At 40.9% G+C, this 20,325-nt stretch overlaps 1 protein-coding gene across 8 annotated transcripts in view; it reads right to left on the bottom strand.

Annotated features, from left to right (window-relative positions):
* Positions 1-18,758, bottom strand: part of LOC126482327 (uncharacterized) — a 463,601-nt gene extending 444,843 nt beyond the window's left edge. For all 8 annotated transcript variants that reach the window (XR_007587631.1, XM_050106380.1, XM_050106385.1 and 5 more), the window contains exon 1: positions 18,596-18,758. Coding sequence is in view for 7 of the 8 variants with exons in the window: in XM_050106380.1 (XP_049962337.1) it covers positions 18,596-18,679 (84 nt within the window). In the remaining variant the exon portion in view is untranslated. The remainder of the gene's footprint in view (positions 1-18,595) is intronic.
* Positions 18,759-20,325: the final 1,567 nt, after the last annotated feature.

The following is a 20,325-nucleotide window of genomic DNA, read 5'->3' as shown; positions in this document are numbered from 1 at the left end:
AGCAGCAATGTCGCGATATGATAAACCGCAATCGCGATGGGCTACAATGCGACGTTTATCAAACTCGGAAACGTGATGGTACGCATTTCTCCTCCTTACACGAGGCATCACAACAACATTTCACCAGGCAACGCCGGTCAACTGTTGTTTGTGTATGAGGAATCGGTTGGAAACTTTCCTCATGTCAGCACGTTTAGGTGTCGCCACCAGCGCGAACCTTGTGTGAATGCTCTGAAAAGCTAATCATTTGCATATCACAGCATCTTCTTCCTGTCGGTTAAATTTCGCGTCTATAGCACGTCATCTTCGTGTTGTAGCAGTTTTAATGGTTGGTTGGTTTGGGGAAGGAGACCAGACAGCGTGGTCATCGGTCTCATCGGATTAGGGAAGGATGGGGAAGGAAGTCGGCCGTGCCCTTTCAGAGGAACCATCCCGGCATTTGCCTGGAGTGATTTAGGGAAATCACGGAAAACCTAAATCAGGATGGCCGGACGCGGGATTGAACCGTCGTCCTTCCGAATGCGAGTCCAGTGTCTAACCACTGCGCCACCTCGCTCGGTAGCAGTTTTAATGGCCAGTAGCGTATATGTAAGAAATGTATACTGTTAAGATATGAAATGTTATTATGGGTGATATTATTTGCATAATGATTATGTGTAAAATATCGCATGTCCGATCTGTGGGAGGGGGGGGGGGGGGGGAATGTGTAGTGATTCGGGAATTTCTGTGTAAATTCTAGAACCACTCCGCCTTCTGCCATCTTGAACACACGATATTCTAGATATGAGTGTAGGATGATGGAATTCTATCTGCCGGCCGTAGTAGCCGAGCGGTTCTAGGCACTTCAGTCTGGAACTGTGCGACCGCTTGCTACGGTCGCAGGTTCGAATCCTGCCTCGGGCATGGATGTGTGTGATGTCCTTAGGTTAGTTAGGTTTAAGTAGTTCTAAGCTCTAGGGGCTGATGACCACAGATGTTAAGTCCCATAGTGCTCAGAGCCATTTCTTTTTTGTGCGACCGCTACGGTCGCAGGTTCGAATCCTGCCTCGGGCATGGATGTGTGTGATGTCCTTAGGTTAGTTAGGTTTTAGTAGTTCTAAGTTCTAGGGGACTGATGACCTCAGATGTTAAGTTCCACAGTGCTCAGAGCCATTTGAACCATTTGAATCCTGCCTACCCGGCGTCACATGTTTGTGCGTGCAGGTTCAAAATCAGTCGCGGGAAGAAAGTAGACGCGGCAGTCGGACGGCAACGACAAGTACCTGTCGGGCAGTCCATAGATGTTTTACTGAGTGTACAAGGAAGAACCGTAGAGTTTCCATGCAACACTGTGCTTATTGTGTCACTGACTATTGTTATAAAAACAAGAACAGTTGAAAAAATGCTTTTGTAGACTCTTGACACAGCCTTGTTATAGGCAAGACTCATTTTATCATTCATGTTTAGACAGTTCACGGTATCCAAGCCAACTTTCTTCTAACTGTAACTTAATTTGTTTCTAACATCCGATTGTATCAGAGACTTACAGAAAGTTACATATTTGTGTGGAAAGTGAGAATTTTATTGTGTAAGGAGATCAAATACATCGTTAATTGACGAAAAGTAAATTTTATATGTCTCCTTATTTCATAAGCAGAAAGAGGCTTAAAAGTTCCTGGACTTAGCGTTACTCAAAAAAATGGTTCAAAGGGCTCTGAGCACTATGGGGCTCAACATCTGGGGTTATCAGTCCCCTAGAACTTAGAACTACTTAAACCTAACTAACCTAAGGACATTACACACATCCATGCCCGAGGCAGGATTCGAACTGCGACCGTAGCGGTCGCGCGGTTCCGGACTGAAGCGCCGAGAACCGTAGCGTTACTCGACGGAGAAATCAAGAGTGTTTGCAGCAGCCGGCTAGCCAGTAGAGAAGAGTGGCTGCAAATCCCAAGTAAGCCTTCTCGTAAAGAAGTGGAAGGTGGTTTGGGAGGAATAAATCGATATAACCATGATCCACACTAACACTTTAAGTAGTTACAACGTTAGATAGTAGATTATGATTTACAAGATCAAACGCTTTGGAAAGGTCCAAAAACATCTCAGAGATCAGTTCCTTGTCCTCAATAGCTCGGTAAACAAGTTGTAGGAAATTTAAGACAGCTGTTTGTGTAGATTTGCCTTTTCTGAAATCATTCTGTGCGTTTGCCAGAATTTTATTTCATTACACACATTTATTGTTACAGGCAACGGCCTTGCCGCAGTGGATACACCGATTCCCGTGAGATCACCGAAGTTAAGCGCTGTCGGGCGTGGTCGGCACTTGGATGGGTGACCATCCAGCCGCCATTTTTAGGGGTGCACTCAGCCTCGTGATGCCAATTGAGGAACTACTCTACCGAATAGTAGCGGCTCCGGTCACAGAAAACCATCATAACGACCGGGAGAGCGGTGTGCTGACCACACACCCCTCCTATCCGCATCCTCTCTGAGGATGACACGGCGGTCGGATGGTCCCGATGGGCCACTTGTGGCCTGAAGATGGAGTGCACATATATATATTGTTGGAAGTGCAGCGATCTGTCATATATTATTCATTCAGTTATTTTCGAAAATACAAATGAAAACGATAGTGACCTGAAATTTGTCACCACTTTTATAAACAAGTATCACTGGTGACTGCTTAAGTTTACTTGGGAACGCGCCAGTTTCAAAGGAGTCATTGATTGTGTCGACAAGTTGAGAGACAACATTATCGGTACTATATTTAATAATTTTGTCACGAATACCATCAAATTCGCAGGTCAATTTGTTCTTTAGTTTACTGATACACCTACATCTACAAGGCTACTCTGCAATTCAAACTTTTGTGCCTGGCAGAGGGTTCATCAAACAATTTTCATACTACTTCTCTACCATTCCACTCTTGAATGGCGCATGGGAAAAAGGACCACCTAAATCTTTCCGTTCGAGCTCTGATTTCTCTTATTTTATTATGATGATGACTCCTCCCTACGTAGGTGGGTATCAACAAAATATTTTCGCACTCGGAAGAGAAAGTTGGTGATTGAAATTTCGTATACAGATCTCGCCGCAAAGAAAACCGCCTTTGTTTCAGTGACCGCCATCCCAACTCGCGTATCATATCAGTGACACTCTCACCCCCTATTGTTCGATAACACGAAACGAGCTGCCCTTCTTTGCACTTTTTCGATGTCCTCCGTCAATCCTGCCTGGTAAGGACCCCACACCGCGCAGCAATATTCCAGCAGAGAACGGACAAGTGTAATGTAGGCTGTCGCTTTAGTGGGTTAGTCACATCTTCTAAGTGTTCTGCTAACAAAGGGCAGTCTTTGTTTCGCGGTCCCCACAATATTATCTATGTGGTCTTTCCCATTTAAGTTGCTCGTAATTGTAATTCCTAGGTATTTAGTCAGATTGACAGCCCTTAGATTTGTGCGATTTATCGCATACCCAAAATTTATCGGATTTCTTTTAGTACCCATATGGATGACCTCGCACTTTTCTTTGTTTAGTGCCAATTGCCACTTTACGCACCATACAAAATTCTCTCTAGATTATTTTGTAATTGGAATTGATCGTCTGATGATTTTACTAAACGGTAAATTACAGCGTCATCTGCAAACAGTCTAAGGGGGCTGCTCAGATTATCACCTAGATCATTTACGTAAATCAGGAACAGCAGAGGGCCTATGACACTACCTTGCGGAACGCCAGATATCACTTCTGTTCTACTCGATAATTTACCGTCTATCACTACGAACTGTGACCTCTCTGAGAGGAAATCACGAATCCAGTCACAAAACTGAGACGGTACTTCATATGTACGCAATTTGATGAATAGTCGCTTGTGAGGAACGGTATCAAAAGCCTTCTGGAAGTCTAGGAATATGGAATCGATCTGAGATCCCTTGTCGTCAGTACTCATTACTTCATGGGAATAAAGAGATAGCTGTGTTGCACAAGAACGATATTTTCTGAATCCCTGTTGATTATGTGTCAATAAGTCATTTTCTTCAAGGTGATTCATAATGTTCGAGTACAGCATATGCTTCAAAATCCTACTGCAAAATGGAGGTCAGTGATATGGGTCTGTAATTCAATGGGTTACTTCTATTTCCTTTCCTGTATATTGGTGTGACCTGTGCTACTTTCCAGTCTTTAGGAACAGACCTTTCGTCAAGTGAGCGGTTGTATATGATTGCTAAGAAAGGCGCTATTGCGTCTGCATACTCTGAAAGGAACCTGAATGATATACCATCTGGACCAGAAGACTTGCCTTTCTTAAGTGATTTGAGTTGTTTCGTAACACCTGAGATATCTACTTTTATGTGACACATGCTAACAGCTGTTCTGGTTTTAAATTGTGGAATATTTACTTCGTCTTCATTCGTGGAGGAATTACGGGAAACTGTATTTAGTAACTCCGCTTTAGTGGCACCATCATCGGTAACATTTCCATCGCTATCGCGCAGGACGGTATTGACTGTTTTTTGCCACTGGTGAACTTTATATACGACCACAATCTCTTTGGGTTTTCTACCATGTATTGAGACAATGTTTCATTGTGGAAACTTTTAATAGCATCTCGCATTGACGTCCGCACTAAATTTCGTGCTTCCGTGAGACTTAGCCAGTCTTGGGGCTTTTGCGTTCTTCTGAATTTGGCATGCTTTTTTCGTTGCTTCTGCAATAGTGTTCTGACGTGTTTTGTGTACCATGGTGGATCAGTTCCGTCTCTTATTAACTTGTGTGGTATGAATCTATCTACTGCTATCGATACTGTATCTTTGAATTCGAGCCATATCTGGTCTAGACTTACATAATTAGCTTGGAAGGAATGGAGACCCTCTCTTAGGAATGCGTCAAGCGAATTTTTATCTGCTGTTTTAAATAGATATATTTTGCGTTTATTTTTAGTGGTTTTAGTTGATATGGTTTTGAGCCTCACTAAAATGACCTTGTGTTCACTAATGGCTGTATCCATAATGACGCTCTGTACTAGATCAGAATTATTTGTGGCTAAAAGGTCAAGTGTGTTTTCGCAACCATTTACAATTCGTGTGGGCTCATGAACTAATTGTTCAAAGTAATTCTCAGAGAAAGCATTTAGTACAATTTCGGAAGATGTTTTTTGTCTGCCACCGGCTTTGAACGTGTATTTTCGCCAACAAATCGAGGGTAGATTGAAGTCTCCACCAATTATAACTGTATGAGTGGGGTACTTATTTGTAATGAGATTTAAGTTTTCTTTGAACCGTTCAGCTATTATATCACCAGAGTCGGGTGGTCGGTAGAAGGAGCCAATTATTATTTTGGTACGGCTTTTGAGTATAACCTATAACCATAGTAATTCGCAGGAACTATCTATTTCAACTTCACTACAAGATAAATTTCTACCAACAGACACAACCACACCACCACCTACGTTATTTAATCTAGTCTTTCTGAACACGCTTTGCGCCTGTGTAAATATTTCTCCGGCTTTAGCCACCTTTCTGTTCCTATAACGATTTCAGGTTCAGTGCTTTCTATCAGCGCTTGAAGCTCTGGTACTTTTCTATCACAGCTACGACAATTTACAACTACAATACTGACTGTTGCTTGGTCAATTCTTGTCGTTTCTTTGCCATGTACCCATTGAGACTGGAGCCCTTTTTGATCTTTCGCGAAACTATCTAACCTAAAAAACCGCCCAGTCCACGCCACACAGCCCTGCTCCTTTGTAGCCGCCTCCTGTGTGTAGTGGACACCAGACCCATTTAGCGGAACCCGAAACCCCACCACCCTATGGCGCAAGTCGAGGAATCTGCAGCCTACACGGTCGCAGAACCGTCTGAGCCTCTTGATTCAGACCCTCCACTCGGATCTGTACTAAAGGTCCGCAGTCGGTCTTGTCGACGGTGCTGCAGATGGTGAGCTCTGCCTTCATCTCGCTAGCAAGACTGGCAGTCTTCACCAACTCAGATAGCCGCCGGAAACCAGGGAGAATCTCTTCCGATCCATAGCGACACACATCATTAGTGCCGACATGAGCCACCACCTGCATGTTGGCTGCACCCTGTACCCTTCAAGGCATCCGGAAGGACCCTTTCCACATCTTGGATGACTCCTACCGGTATGCACACTGAGTGCACATTGGCTTTATTCCCATCCTTAGCTGCCATATCCCTAAGGAGCTCCATCACCCGCCTAACATTGGAGCTCCCAATGACAAGCAATCCCACCCTCTGCGCTTGTCCGGACCTCTCAGGAAGACCGCCCTTGCTGGCTCAGAAGTTCTTTCAGTAGTGGGCAGTACCTCAAAACTGTTGCGGAGACGTAAGGGTACAGCCTTGCGGCCAGCACCAACTTTCGCCTTCCGACCAGGGATTCGCGACCCCGCTACGGTTCGTCAGGCACCGTCTGGCAAGTGTCGACCGGCAAAGACGTCCGAATCCGAGGGCGCAGTGGCATCAGAGATCCCAGGCGATGCTACAGGTTCCAGGGGCGCCAAGGCGCTCGCCTCGGTGTGTCCCAATGTCACTGCGGCCCAGGGCAACAGCCTGGAGCTTGTCGACCGCGGTCAACACAGCTTCCAGCTGTTAACGGACGATGGCAAATTCCCCCTGAATCCGTACACAACAGGCGCAGTCCATATCCATCCCTAACAATTTTTTTCCTCTCTTTTATCTCACAAGCCGTTCAAAACAAACAGATGACTGACGACTACGCGAATTTACACTATTCAGGTACTAAAACGCTATGCTACAACTCTCAAATACTATAATACGCCCGAAATATTTTGTGAAATTAAACTATGCAAGTACCGAAAAACAAGCACAAAAATTAAGAATTAAACTATGAAACAAATAGTGAGCTAAGAGGACGAATTGCTGCTTATCCAACGGCGGCAGGGAGCTGATAGCCGTTTATACTTCTTTGGGCATTACAGGATATAGATACATCATCCATTCATTTACAGGAATTATTACCTTTGTCTTTGGATTATATTTAGTTGCGATCAGGTTTTGGGCTACATTAATATAATGATCATTATATATATTAGCTATTAGAAGTGGATCATCAACAATTTCATTTCTGTGTTTTATGATGATTTTATTACTTGCATTTTCATGTTTGCCTGTATGATTATTAATAACTTTCCACATTGATTTCATTTTGTTGTTACACTTTCTGATATATGAATCATTGCTCTTCTTTTTTGCAGCAACTATAGCTTCCCTGTGCTTTTTCCTGTAACACTTTACTGTGGTTTCAAGGTAGTATTTTGCTTTGCACATCTATATAGCATTCTAAGACTTTCTGGTGGCTCTTTGATTTCACTTGTTATCCATGATTTTGGTTTTTTTTTTTTTTTTGTTTATTTTCATTCTCTTCAGAGGGAATGAAATATCATAGCAGTATTTATAATTTGAGAAGAACTTGCTGAATTTTTTATCTACAGAACTAATGGTTTCCATGTTCCATGATCAGACAAACCTGTACCCAATACTTGAGATTTAAAGCCACATTTTGATTTGTCAATGGATATTTGATCAATAGTACTTTCACTTTTGCTGCCGTATTTGGTGGTATATTCTACACATATGTCCATATTGTATGTTTTTAGTAGATTAACCAGTTTCTGCCCTTTTTTACAGTTGTCCTTGAAATTACCATTGAAATCCCCAAGCACAATTAGGTATTTTGACTGACTATTCAGACAGTTCAGAAGATTTTCCAAATTTTCCGAGAACTATTCAAAACTGCGAGATGGGATCTATATATACATGCAGTTATAATTTTACTTTCTGTTAGTTCACATAAATAATATTGAAAATCTTTTTCAATACAGTAGGCATTTTAAACCTAATATCCTTTGATTTAATACCTGTTCTTACATATATACATGTTCCACTGCCTCTGTATGTTTCCCTGCAAAAGTTGTAGATCAACTGGAAGTCTGAAATCCCAGCTGACATTTTTGTATATTTCTTGCAGCCAGTGTTCAGTTACACACAAGATTGAAATATCCTTCAACCATTCAAAAGGACCTCTCGCTCATATAACATACTGGTTAAGCCCTGTACATTGTGATACAGGAGAGTTAAAGAATTATTCAGTTCTACGAGAGGTATATTTCTTGCCTGGTTAATTGTATGAAGAGCAGGCTCTAGTCTTATTTACGTTTCTGTCTTGATTTTCACCTCCTGGGGGTCCTGGACTTATTCTTGGATGTTTTCTTCTGCAGTAGGTTGGGCCATAAAAGTCATTGTGCTTCGTCATGATCTTCTGTCCACACTGGTACAGCTTCTTTCTCAGTCTTTTTACAAGGTGATATTGTCCTCTGTGCTGCTTCCCTGTCATTTGTTCATTCCACTGAAGGCATATTTATTGTTAATTTTTTGGTTTCTTTTTCTTTTATTTATTGGGCATGTAGGTTAGAAAATTTAAAAAGGGAAATGGATAGGTTAAAGTCAGATATAGTGGGAATTAGTGAAGTTCGGTGGCAGGAGGAACAAGACTTTTGGTCAGGTGAATACAGGGTTATAAATACAAAATCAAATAGGGGTAATGCAGGAGCAGGTTTAATAATGAATAAAAAAATAGGAGTGCAGGTAAGCTATTACAAACAGCTTAGTGAACGCATTATTGTGGCCAAGATAGACACGAAGCCCACGCCTACTACAGTAGTACAAGTTTATATGCCAACTAGCTCTGCAGATGACGAAAAAATTGATGAAATGTATGATGAGATAGAAGAAATTATTCAGGTAGTGAAGGGGGATGAAAATTTAATAGTCATGGGTGACTGTAAATCGACTGTAGGAAAAGGAGGAGAAGGAAACGTAGTAGGTGAATATGGAATGGGTGTAAGAAGTGAAAGAGGAAGCCACCTGGTAGAATTTTGCACAGAGCATAACTTAATCATGGCTAACACTTGGTTCAAGAATCATGAAAGAAGGTTGCATACATGGAAGAAGCCTGGAGATACTAGAAGGTTTCAGATAGATTATATAATGGTGAGACAGAGATTTAGGAACCAGGTTTTAAATTGTAAGACATTTCCACCGGCAGATGTGGACTCTGACCACACTCTATTGGTTATGAACTGTAGATTAAAACTGAAGAAACTGCAAAAAGGTGGGAATTTAAGGAGATGGGACCTGGATAAACTGAAAGAACCAGAGATTGTACAGAGATTCAGGGAGAGCATAAGGGAGCAATTGACAGGAATGGGGGAAATAAATACAGTAGAAGAAGAATGGGTAGCTTTGAGGAATGAAATAGTGAAGGCAGCAGAGGATCAAGACGAGGGCTAGTAGAAATCCTTGGGTAACAGAAGAGATACTGAATTTAACTGCTGAAAGGAGAAAATATAAAAATGCAGTAAATGAAGCAGGCAAGAAGGAATACAAACGTCTCAAAAATGAGATCGACAGGAAGTGCAAAATAGCTAAGCAGGGATGGCTAGAGGACAAATGTAAGGATGTAGAGGGGTAAGATAGATACTGCCTACAGGAAAATTAAAGAGACCTTTGGAGATAAGAGAACCACTTGCGTGAATATCAAGAGATCAGATGAAAACCCAGTTCTAAGCAAAGAATGGAAAGCAGAAAGGTGGAAGGAGTATATAGAGGGTCTATACAGGGGCGATGTACTTGAGGACAATGTTATGGAAAGGGAAGATGAGGTAGATGAATATGACATGGGAGGTATGATACTGCGTGAAGAGTTTGACAGAGCACTGAAAGACCTAAGTCGAAACAAGGCCCCGGGAGTAGACAACATTCCATTAGAACTACTGACAGCCTTGGGAGAGCCAGTCCTGACAAAACTCTACCATCTGGTGAGCAAGATGTATGAGACAGGCGAAATTCCCTCAGACTTCATGAAGAATATAATAATTCCAATCCCAAAGAAAGCAGGTGTTGACAGATGTGAAAATTACCGAACTATCAGTTTAATAAGTCACAGCTGCAAAATACTAACGTGAATTCTTTACAGACGAATGGAAAAACTGGTAGAAGCTGACCTCGGGGAAGATCAGTTTGGATTCTGTAGAAATGTTGGAACACGTGAGGCAATACTGACCCTACGACTTATCTTACAAGAAAGATTAAGGAAAGGCAAACCTACGTTTCTAGCATTTGTAGACTTAGAGAAAGCTTTTGACAATGTTGACTGTAATACTCTCTTTCAAATTCTAAAGGTGGCAGGGGTAAAATACAGGGAGCGAAAGACTATTTACAATTTGTACAGAAACCAGATGACAGTTATAAGAGTCGAGTTACATGAAAGGGAAGCAGTGGTTAGGAAGGGAGTGAGACAGGGTTGTTGCCTCTCCCCAATGCTATTCAATCTGTATATTCAGCAAGCAGTAAAGGAAACAAATCAAAAGTTCGGAGTAGGTATTAAAATCCATGGAGAAGAAATAAAAACTTTGAGGTTCCCCAATGACATCGTAATTCTGTCAGAGGCAGCAAAGGACTTGGAAGAGCAGTTGAACGGAATGGACAGTGTCTTGAAAGGAGGGTATAAGATGAACATCAACAAAAGCAAAACGAGGATAATGGAATGTAGTCGAATTAAGGCTAAGGTAATTAAATTAGGAAATGAGACACTTAAAATAGTAAAGGAGTTTTGCTATTTGGGGAGCAAAATAACTGATGATGGTCGAAGTAGAGAGGATATAAAATGTAGACTGGCAAAGGCTAGGAAAGCGTTTCTGAAGAAATTTGTTAACATCGAGTATAGATTTAAGTGTCAGGAAGTCGTTTCTGAAAGTATTTGTATGGAGCGTAGCCATGTATGGAAGTGAAACATGGACGATAAATAGTTTAGACAAGAAGAGAATAGAAGCTTTTGAAATGTGGTGCTACAGAAGAATGCTGAAGATTAGATGGGTAGATCACATAACTAATGAGGAGGTATTGAATAGAATTGGGGAGAAGAGAAGTTTGTGGCACAACTTGACCAGAAGAAGGGATCGGTTGGTAGAACATGGTCTGAGGCATCATGGGATCACCAATTTAGTACTGGAGGGCAGCGTGGAGGGTAAAAATCGTAGAGGGAGATCAATAGATGAATACACTAAGCAGATTCAGAAGGATGTAGGCTGCAGTAGGTACTGGGGGATGAAGAAGCTTTCACAGGAAAGAGTAGCATGGAAAGCTGCATCAAACCAATCTCAGGGCTGAAAACCACAACAACAACCACATTCTTTTATTTTCTCATACTGTGCTGATATTGTCTTCTGAGCAGCTTCCTTGTCACTTGTTCGCTCCATAGCATGCATATTTACTGTTACGTTTTCTGTTATTTTGCCATTTTGTAAGCATTCAGTTTCGATGATTGACTGATCTAAGTGCTGTGTCGTTTGGATTGCAGCATCTGTGTTGCGTTTAACAGCATTCAAAGAAAAATAACCAATAAATGCGCAAGGTGTCGAAAGTTAGGATGTTCATGTGCTCTTTGAGCTCTTACACAGCAGCTGTCACTAGTTCTGGAATAACTCATCTTTAAGAAAGAAAGTCGTCATTGTGCAAAAACGTGCTGTAAGAATAATATGTGGTGCTCACCCACAATCTTCTTACAGACGTCTGTTTAAGGAGTTGGGCATTCTGACTATTGCTTCACAAGTTTCTTCTAAATAAGACACTCTTTGAGTTCAAAAGGAACAGTGATGTACCAAATCGCAATACCTGAAGGAAAAACAACATTCATCACTCCACATTAAGGTTGTCTTTAGCACAAAATGGAGTGTACAATGCCTCTACAAAAATTTTTGATCATTTACCCAGTGATATAAAATGTCCATCAGATAGCAAAGAAAAATTTGAAAACAAAGTGAGGAAGTTTCTCATTGACAACTGTAAAAGAATATGTATATAACTTAGAAATGTTCAGAATATCACCACATGCATAATTAATTTGTAACGTGAATGTAAAATGACTTGTTCCACATCATTACGATCTATCTCGCAAAATGTTCCATGTAACGAACTAAAAAGCTAAATACTTCATAAGCCACCTTAAACCCTGTGGCAAAGGCTAATTCTAATACCACTTCCATTTCTTCCTTTCCTGTTCTATTTGCAAATGAAATACAGGAAGAAAAAGTGTTGGTCAGCCTTCACACAGGCTCTTAAGTTATCTTATTTTATTGTCACAGTCATTTTACAAGAGGTATGTGGGAGGAGTTAATACTTGGTTTTACTTTCTTTGGCACAGACTAAGAAATTTACACAATAAACATATCTTATGATCCACTACATCTATCTTGTAATCCCTACCACTGCAGTCTGATAAGCATTTCTATAAACCTCGTACAGTTTCTAAATGAATCCTTCTTGAAACATACCATTCTTCTTTGAGTCTTCTGTTTCATATACATAGTTCATATCTAGTAATGGCCCCAGACTGCCAAGCACATATATAAGTGCAACCTTCAGTGACTTATTCCGCCAATTAATGTGTAACTTAATGCTCTGCTTCATAATATTATTTATGAACATGAGGGGGAATGAATCAATGAATGGACAGATGGATGGATGGTAGCTTAATAAATATACATTATAAAAGTAAGTGTACAATGTATTCATCGATAAAACTCAGGAATGAGTCCCAGTATGATCAAGGGAGTTATATGTTGTGGTACCACTCTATTCCCTATCCATGAATAAGGTTCCCGTTTTTACCTGAAGGGCGTGCTTTTGAAGATATAAGGGCTGGCATGTTTCACCCTCTAGAAATTTCGAGAGTATTCGAGAACATTCCAGAATATTTGAGAGTATTCGGGAGCATTCCACGACATTCCGGAATGATCCCCAATGGTCTTTGATGTTCTGGAATAGTCTGGAACATTTAGGAAGATTCTAGAATGTTCGGGAACATCCCAGATCACTGTAGAACATTGTGGACCATTATTCGATGCCTTTTCAATGTGTTCTGGAATTTGCCACTGGAATAATGCAAGACCCGTCGTGGGTTTTAACATCAGTTTCTTATCAGTTATGAAGGAAGGTGCCGAAAAAGTACTGCAGTAATTGTATAAAAACCAACAGTGAAGCGTGAGTAGTCAAAGTGGTACAGTGACAATATAAACCGAAAATAACGTGTGAAACGGAAGTGTAGTTAGTGTAAGTGTTGATAAAATTTTGATTTATATTTTAGACAATGCCCAAACGTAAAAGAGAAGCAGATCTTGCAGTTATGAAGTAAAACGGCGACACGTTGTGGCGTCTTCTGTCATCGTCCAGCGCCGTGACATGCGCGGGTGTTTGAAAGTACAGGCCGCGAAACTTCCCCGCTGAACGCCAGAGACGCTATACACAAGCGACATTTGTTCTGTGATTTACTCTTTAATTGTGGTGTTCTGTTCCACGTTCTACTGTTCCACGCTCCTTGGCGAAAGCGTGAACCCAAGTGTGTACCGAAATTTTCTCACGCCTTCGCACGAGTATTATTGTCTGTTCCGCCCTCAGGGTTTCGTTAATAAATTGTTACATCAAGCTGAGACAAGCCTACTTCCTTTATTTAGCCTACAAGCACACACAGATGTTAAACCGTCGATCGCGGTAATTCAAACCGGTACCGACACGCGTTTAAGTTCCCAACAAACGAGAATGAGCACCGTGAGAAGCGGAGAAACCGAAGACCATCGAAATGAACGGACTGGAGAATCAAGAATTGCGACACAGTCTTATAATAAAAGACCGCGAACTGAAGCGAGCCATGAAAATATCACCCTACGAGAAGTGCGGACGAGGACAACTGAACAGCACAACCTATTTTTCCAGTAAGACCCGACGAAAGAATATAACAAACACAAACACGTCGTAATGGGAAAAATGGATAACATCTGTCAATTTTGCAAAGCGAACAAATTCAATAGAGAAACACCAGGATTCTGTTGCATGAATGGAAAAATTCGATTAACACCACTGGAAGCACTTCCGCATGAATTTTTACATAACATGATTGGGCAAACTCCTGAATCAAAATATAAAAGCGTACAATGCCTGCTTCCAAATGACTGCTTTCGGTGTCCTTTCGATCAACACTAACAGAGATGAAATCGATCATGTTCTCTCCATCCAAGGATAAATCTATCACAACGTGAAATCAATACTACCACTACCCAACGAACACCACAAATTTCTGCAAGCATATTTCATCAGAAACGAAGAAGCAGAAAATTATTAACGATGCACAAGTATCAGTTGACTGAGACGGGGAGTAGCCCGAGATGTACAGAGGAGCTTACTCGAATATATATCAGCTGATTCACATATTCAAAACAGCATTAGACCGAATGATTTCTCATGACTATAAAGTTAAAATTCGAGCCGACAAAAGACTACAAGGAGAACACGAACGTCGAATTAATGCACCTCAGATATACGAAGTCGCCATCGTAATTGTGGACAATGAAACACAAGCCGTGACATAATTGTACAACGAAGAAAAGAAAGACTACAACAAATTGCAGAGACACACACCGTACATATGATGCCCTCAAGTATTCATTACTATTTCTGCACGGAGAGGACGGATGTCATTTTAATATCAAACAAATCCAACTGAAACAGGCGTAGAGAAAAACAAAAAGTCACCTCCAAGGAGTTCTACGCTTGCCGTTTAATGATAATAGACAATGAAACACACGGTCGCATTCTCAAAACGCGTCATTTATTCCAACAATTCGTGGTAGATTTGTATGCAAAAATAGAAGCGGAACGGATGATGTCCGTAAGACTCAACCAGAAGAACTAAGCACGGAGGGATACATCCACCTTCAAGACCTCATCATAAATGACAGAAACATTTACGACATTGGAACAATGGTAATCTTACCGTCATCATACATAAGTCCGAGACATGCACGAATTCACTCAAGATGCCGTGACGTGCATAAGAAAATATGGTCGACCTGACCCGACCTCTTCATAACATTCACATGCAAGTCGTCGTGGCCGGAATTCAAAGAACAACTAAGATACGGACAATTCCACATGCATCAACACCACATAACAGCCGGAGTTCCCAAAAAAACAAATGAGATTTATTAAAGTCACCAGAAAACATCACATCCTTGGAACCGTTAGATGCTGGATGTACACAATCGAATGGCAAAACCGAGAACTGCCTCACTCACAAAATCACATATGACTGCACGACAAAATTCCTCGCACAGATACCGACAAAATCATCCAAGCTGAATTTCCCAACCCATAATAAGATATGGAACTGTACGACATGATCGCGAAAAAGATGATTCACGGACCATGTGGGCCATTAAACGACAGTTTGTCAATACTTAGACAACACGCAAATCGGAGTAGGTGGCTATCCCAAATACAGAAGATGAGCACCCAAAAACGGCGACTGCACAGCAAAAATACGAATAACGAGGCAGTGATGAACTGGAAATAGATAATCAATGGGTAGTACGATGTAACACACTACTTTGCACAATATTCCAAGCACACATAAACGTAGAATACTGCAATTCAGTGAAATCCATCAAAGGAAGTTGACATGGCAGTATTTCAAACAGCCAAAGGCAGTTAACAACAAAACAGAAACGTCGAGATCCTCATCTACCAAATGGGACAATACATCAACAGTAAAGAAGCAGCCTGCCGGATTTTCAGTTTTCGAATACGAACCAACTGTGCAACATCTAGCAGCACATTTGGAGAATGGAGAGGGAGTTTACTCCACAAAAGACACCGCCAGAAACATTGCAAGCGAACCACCTCAGAACACAAAATTAACAGCTTTTTACCAACTGTACTAAAATGATCCATTCGCGAAAACATTGTCTTCCTCCCTACCTATTATATGAAGAACACAACAAGAAAAAACTTTCGACGACGGAAACAAGGAATTCCAAGAGAAGATCATTCAGGTATCATGAAAACTAGCGCACTAGGCCGAGTATACACCGAACAATACAGAACGTTTCTATCTCCAGATGTTGATACACGAAATATGGGAACCAAAAATTTTCACACATCCCATGTCTGTTGACGGTTACTTGTGACAGATATACAGCATGACAATGCTTAGGACTATTGGGAAACGACAACCACTGGGAATTAACACTGCAAGAAGCCTTACTGACAGCCTCAGCTGAACAAATGAGAGAATTATTCGCCCTAATTCTAACAGCATGTAACCCATCGAAACCAAAACAGCTATGGGACTTCTTCAAAGAGTGCACGAATTGGACAAGCTCATCCTGAGCTGACCAATTCATCGACATCTTCAATGAAACATTCATTCACTTCGAAAACAAATGTTTAGCAACAAACAAACAGATTTGTAGTACAACTTGAGATGCAATCACCACGAAAAGATGCTATCAGTGTGATAAACTACGAAATTAAAAAGAAAAAAGTTGCAAAATCAACAAGCTACTTTAATACATTGCTCACAATAAACCACTCCTCAATGACAACCAAAAGGAAATTTACAATCTTATCAAGAATTATGTACTTGGACGCACCAGACGGCACCGAAAAAATGTTTCCAATAAATCTATTGCTGGCGGAAATACGTGCAAAACAACACGTCGAACGTGCGCTGGCATCATCCGGTATTGTAGCCACAGTTTCAGAAGGAGGGTGAACTGCCCGTCCCGCCCTACAACTAGCGTTGAATACAGCCGAACAACAGTTCCCGGTATGTACAATTTCAAGAGCAAGTGGACGGGGTGAACTTCTAAAGCAAGCTAAAATTATCTTTTGGGACGAATGCACAATGGCACATAAAAAAAACGCTCAACGCCATGGACAGAACATTACAAGACTTGCGAGGAAGTTCTGAAGTGACGGGAGGAGAGTTAATCATACTCTCAGGAGACTTTCAGCAAACACTTCCAGTTATCCCCAAGACAATACCAGGAGACGACATCAACTCATGCTTAAAAGAAGTCAGATCTCTGGCCACGCTTACAAATATGAGAGCTGAACTATCGAAAGACGAAACAACAGCGCATTTTGCTCAACTTTTACAAACAGGCGAAGACACATAGCCTATTGACAAGACGACAGGCCCATTAACTCAACAGCGACTTCTGCAACATAGCCGCTGCTGAAAACGAGATCGTCGACCTAATTTATCCAAAAAATATTCACAATTATACCAATACGGACTGGCTATTTTAAAGGGCAGTTTTGGCAACTAAAAACTCCTGTCGACAATATCAGCTTTAATATTCAAAAGAAAATTCCAGGTAAAGAGAGAATATACAAATCGATCGACACGATGGCAAACGTTGAAGAAAGTGTTAACTTCCCTACAGAATTTGCAAATAGCAGGAATGCCATTACACCGCCTTAGACATAAAATTGTATCTCCGTTCATACTACTCAGAAATCTCAACTCACCAAAACTTTGTAATGGAACAAGTACGAACATAGACAGCTATCGAATAACATCATCGCAGCCGAACTTAAGACTGGAAAGTACAAACGACACACATTATTTATCCCCAGAATACCACTGATCTCTACTGAACTGCCATTCTAATTTAAAAGACTGCAATTTCCAATCAGATTAGTCTACTGTTTTACAGTTAAGGAAGCGCAAGGACAAACTTTAAATGTTGCGGCATCGACATCAAAAACTCCTGCTTCTCTCATGATCTACTACAAGTAGCTTGCTCTCGAGTAGAAAATTCGAAAAATTTGTACGTATGCGCCTCAGAAAACAAAATGAAAAATGTTGTTTATAAACAAGTGTTGCAAATAGCTAGAATATGATTTCAATAAAAAAATTTACTTTAACAAATGCTGTAAATAGTTGGAATACATTTTCAACTTTTTTTTGTTTTTTTGTTTTGTTTTACCTCTCATACTTAAAAGTTTCTCCTTTTATTCCATCTACCACACATTCTCATACCTCCTCCATGAGCGAAGCTGGGTACCCCAGCTAGTATAATTATAAGTAATAAAAAATAAAACAGAAAACTAGAAATATCTGTGGATTTTTACTATAAAAAATGACGAAATACGTTACTGAAATTTTTCGGTTTGAACCGAACTAAACCTCCACACACGCATAAATTTAAATTTGTTTAACCATCTTTAATCATTGTACATGCTAGTGATGTTGACACAGGTTGAAGAATGTAAACAATGCACCAAATTAATGACAGCAATACATGTTAGGTTACAATGATATGCCGCACAGGTGGTAAGTAAAGATAAAACCAAACAAATTTATAAACAAAGAGTCAAAGTGTAAGGTCTTCTTGTTTGACTCACAGATTCTCAATTGACTAACTTTCGTTTTGTAAAGGCGATTTTGAACACCTTTTTGATAGTCTTTACTGAAACTGCGTGTGAAGGAAGTGAACTAAAAAGTTTAGTGCCCAGGTATAAATAATTATTTTGTTTTTTCCTAAATTGACGAACGGCATGTAAACTTTATTTTTTCGTTTTTACCTCGAGCCAAATAATTAATAAAACATATATAAATCTTGAAACTTTAACTCCCTTTTCATTTTATTTTTCATCCACATTCAACGTTGTTTCCTACATATTTGCTAGTAGCGTAAGAAAAAATATTGTATATCGATTTCTGAAATTTTTGTACTTACTTCTGTCTCATTACAGACCCATGGGGGGTGTGCATTTACCGAAATGCATGAACAGTATAACACCAGGAAGTAAACTAGTTTCATGGTCGGAAGATTAACAGCGGCAGCAGCGCAAATCCACAGTCTCCTTCTGCTGTACTCACGACAACTAACGATACGAAAAAGGCGTCGCTATTATTATAGTGTGTCGTTGGCGGTGACGTTGCGATGGAGGGGGGCTATACAATAGCTGAGCGGCTATTGGCTGTGCACCCACTTCTTATCATCTCATGCCTCGATAGCGTTGAAAGTATACGGCGTGCCTTGTAATTTTGTGTACGTAAAACGAAGCGCGAGATTATACCGAAGAAAATTATCCTGCTACGCTTGTAACAATTGCACAGCAGCAGGAAAGAAAATAAACAAGATGGTGATAGCATTCACAAGACAAGAAAAAAGGAAGTTAAAACCATCAGTGTTGTCGCTCTCCGACCAGTTACATAAATGATTTTTGCCGTTACAAAGACTGGTATAGCGTGTGAAGAATGATTTCTTATAGGCCCCTGTGCGAACTTGCAGTAGTAATTTCCGGTTCTCTGTCTTTAGTGGCACAATGTTGCCCGGAAAATATCAATCGATTTTACTCTGAAGACAATTTTTTTCTTCTTTCTTCACGCGAGATATTTACTCACATTTTAGTTAACTGAGATGTTTAACCATTTATCCAACTTCCACTCGAAAAAAACACGTCAGAAAGAAATTCACGTCGCCCAGCCGGCCGGAGTGGCCGAGCGGTTGTAGGCGATTTAGTCTGGAACCGTGCGACAGCAGGTTCGAATCCTGTTTCGGGCATGGATGTGTGTGATGTCCTTAGGTTGGTTAGGTTTAAGTAGTTCTAAGTTCTAGGGGACTGATGACCTCAGAAGTTACGTTCCATAGTGCTCAGAGCCACTCACGTCGCCCATCTTAGCGCACGCTCCACGCCTCCTGTCATTCTCATTCTTGTCCCTCTGGGAAACGGAGTGAGTGAAAAGTGATTGACTGTGTGCCTCTGTACGAGACCTAGTGTCCTTTATTTTCCCTTATTGGTTCTTATGCTAGACGACCGTTGGCTACAACAGAACCATTCAGCAATCTCTATCGAATGCTGCTCTCAATAGCGTTTTGTGAAACGCTCGTCTTCTACACACCAAGAATTCCCTTCTAAGCTCACGGAGTATTTCCGTAACACACTTGTACTACCGAAACGTGCAGTATCATATGTAGCAACACGCGTGTGAACTGCTTCGATGTCTTCTTTTACTACGACTTGCTAGGATTCACAAAGACTCTTAACAAGACGGTGCCCAAAAATGGGTGCACAAATGTTTTGTACCCGGTACCCCTTATATTACGTAAATGTTAACACTCTCCCAGAAAGCAACCAAAAATTCGTAGTCCTTCATCTGCCGTCTCTAAAGCAGAATCTGTCTACCTACTCGTTCCATTTCTTTTCGTTTCGCAATCTTACTCCCAGATAGTTAACCGACATGCCACTAATACTACAAAGATTGCTGGTCTCACAGCTTGCCAGAACGCCTGTTATGTAAGCGAGAATAGCGGGCAATAGCGTTGGCCGGCGGCCCATAGGCGTAGTGTACAATAATGTTGTGCAATGTTATTGAATGTCTTCCTAAAATACTCAATAAAAATGTGCAATATCCAGTATGGTTTGAAGTTATGGACGATCAAGATGCGGAAGCTGTGACAGT

Source organism: Schistocerca serialis, chromosome 5 (genome assembly GCF_023864345.2).
Source record: "Schistocerca serialis cubense isolate TAMUIC-IGC-003099 chromosome 5, iqSchSeri2.2, whole genome shotgun sequence".
NCBI lineage: Eukaryota > Metazoa > Arthropoda > Insecta > Orthoptera > Acrididae > Schistocerca > Schistocerca serialis.
This window is presented reverse-complemented; position numbering and strand designations above follow the sequence as displayed.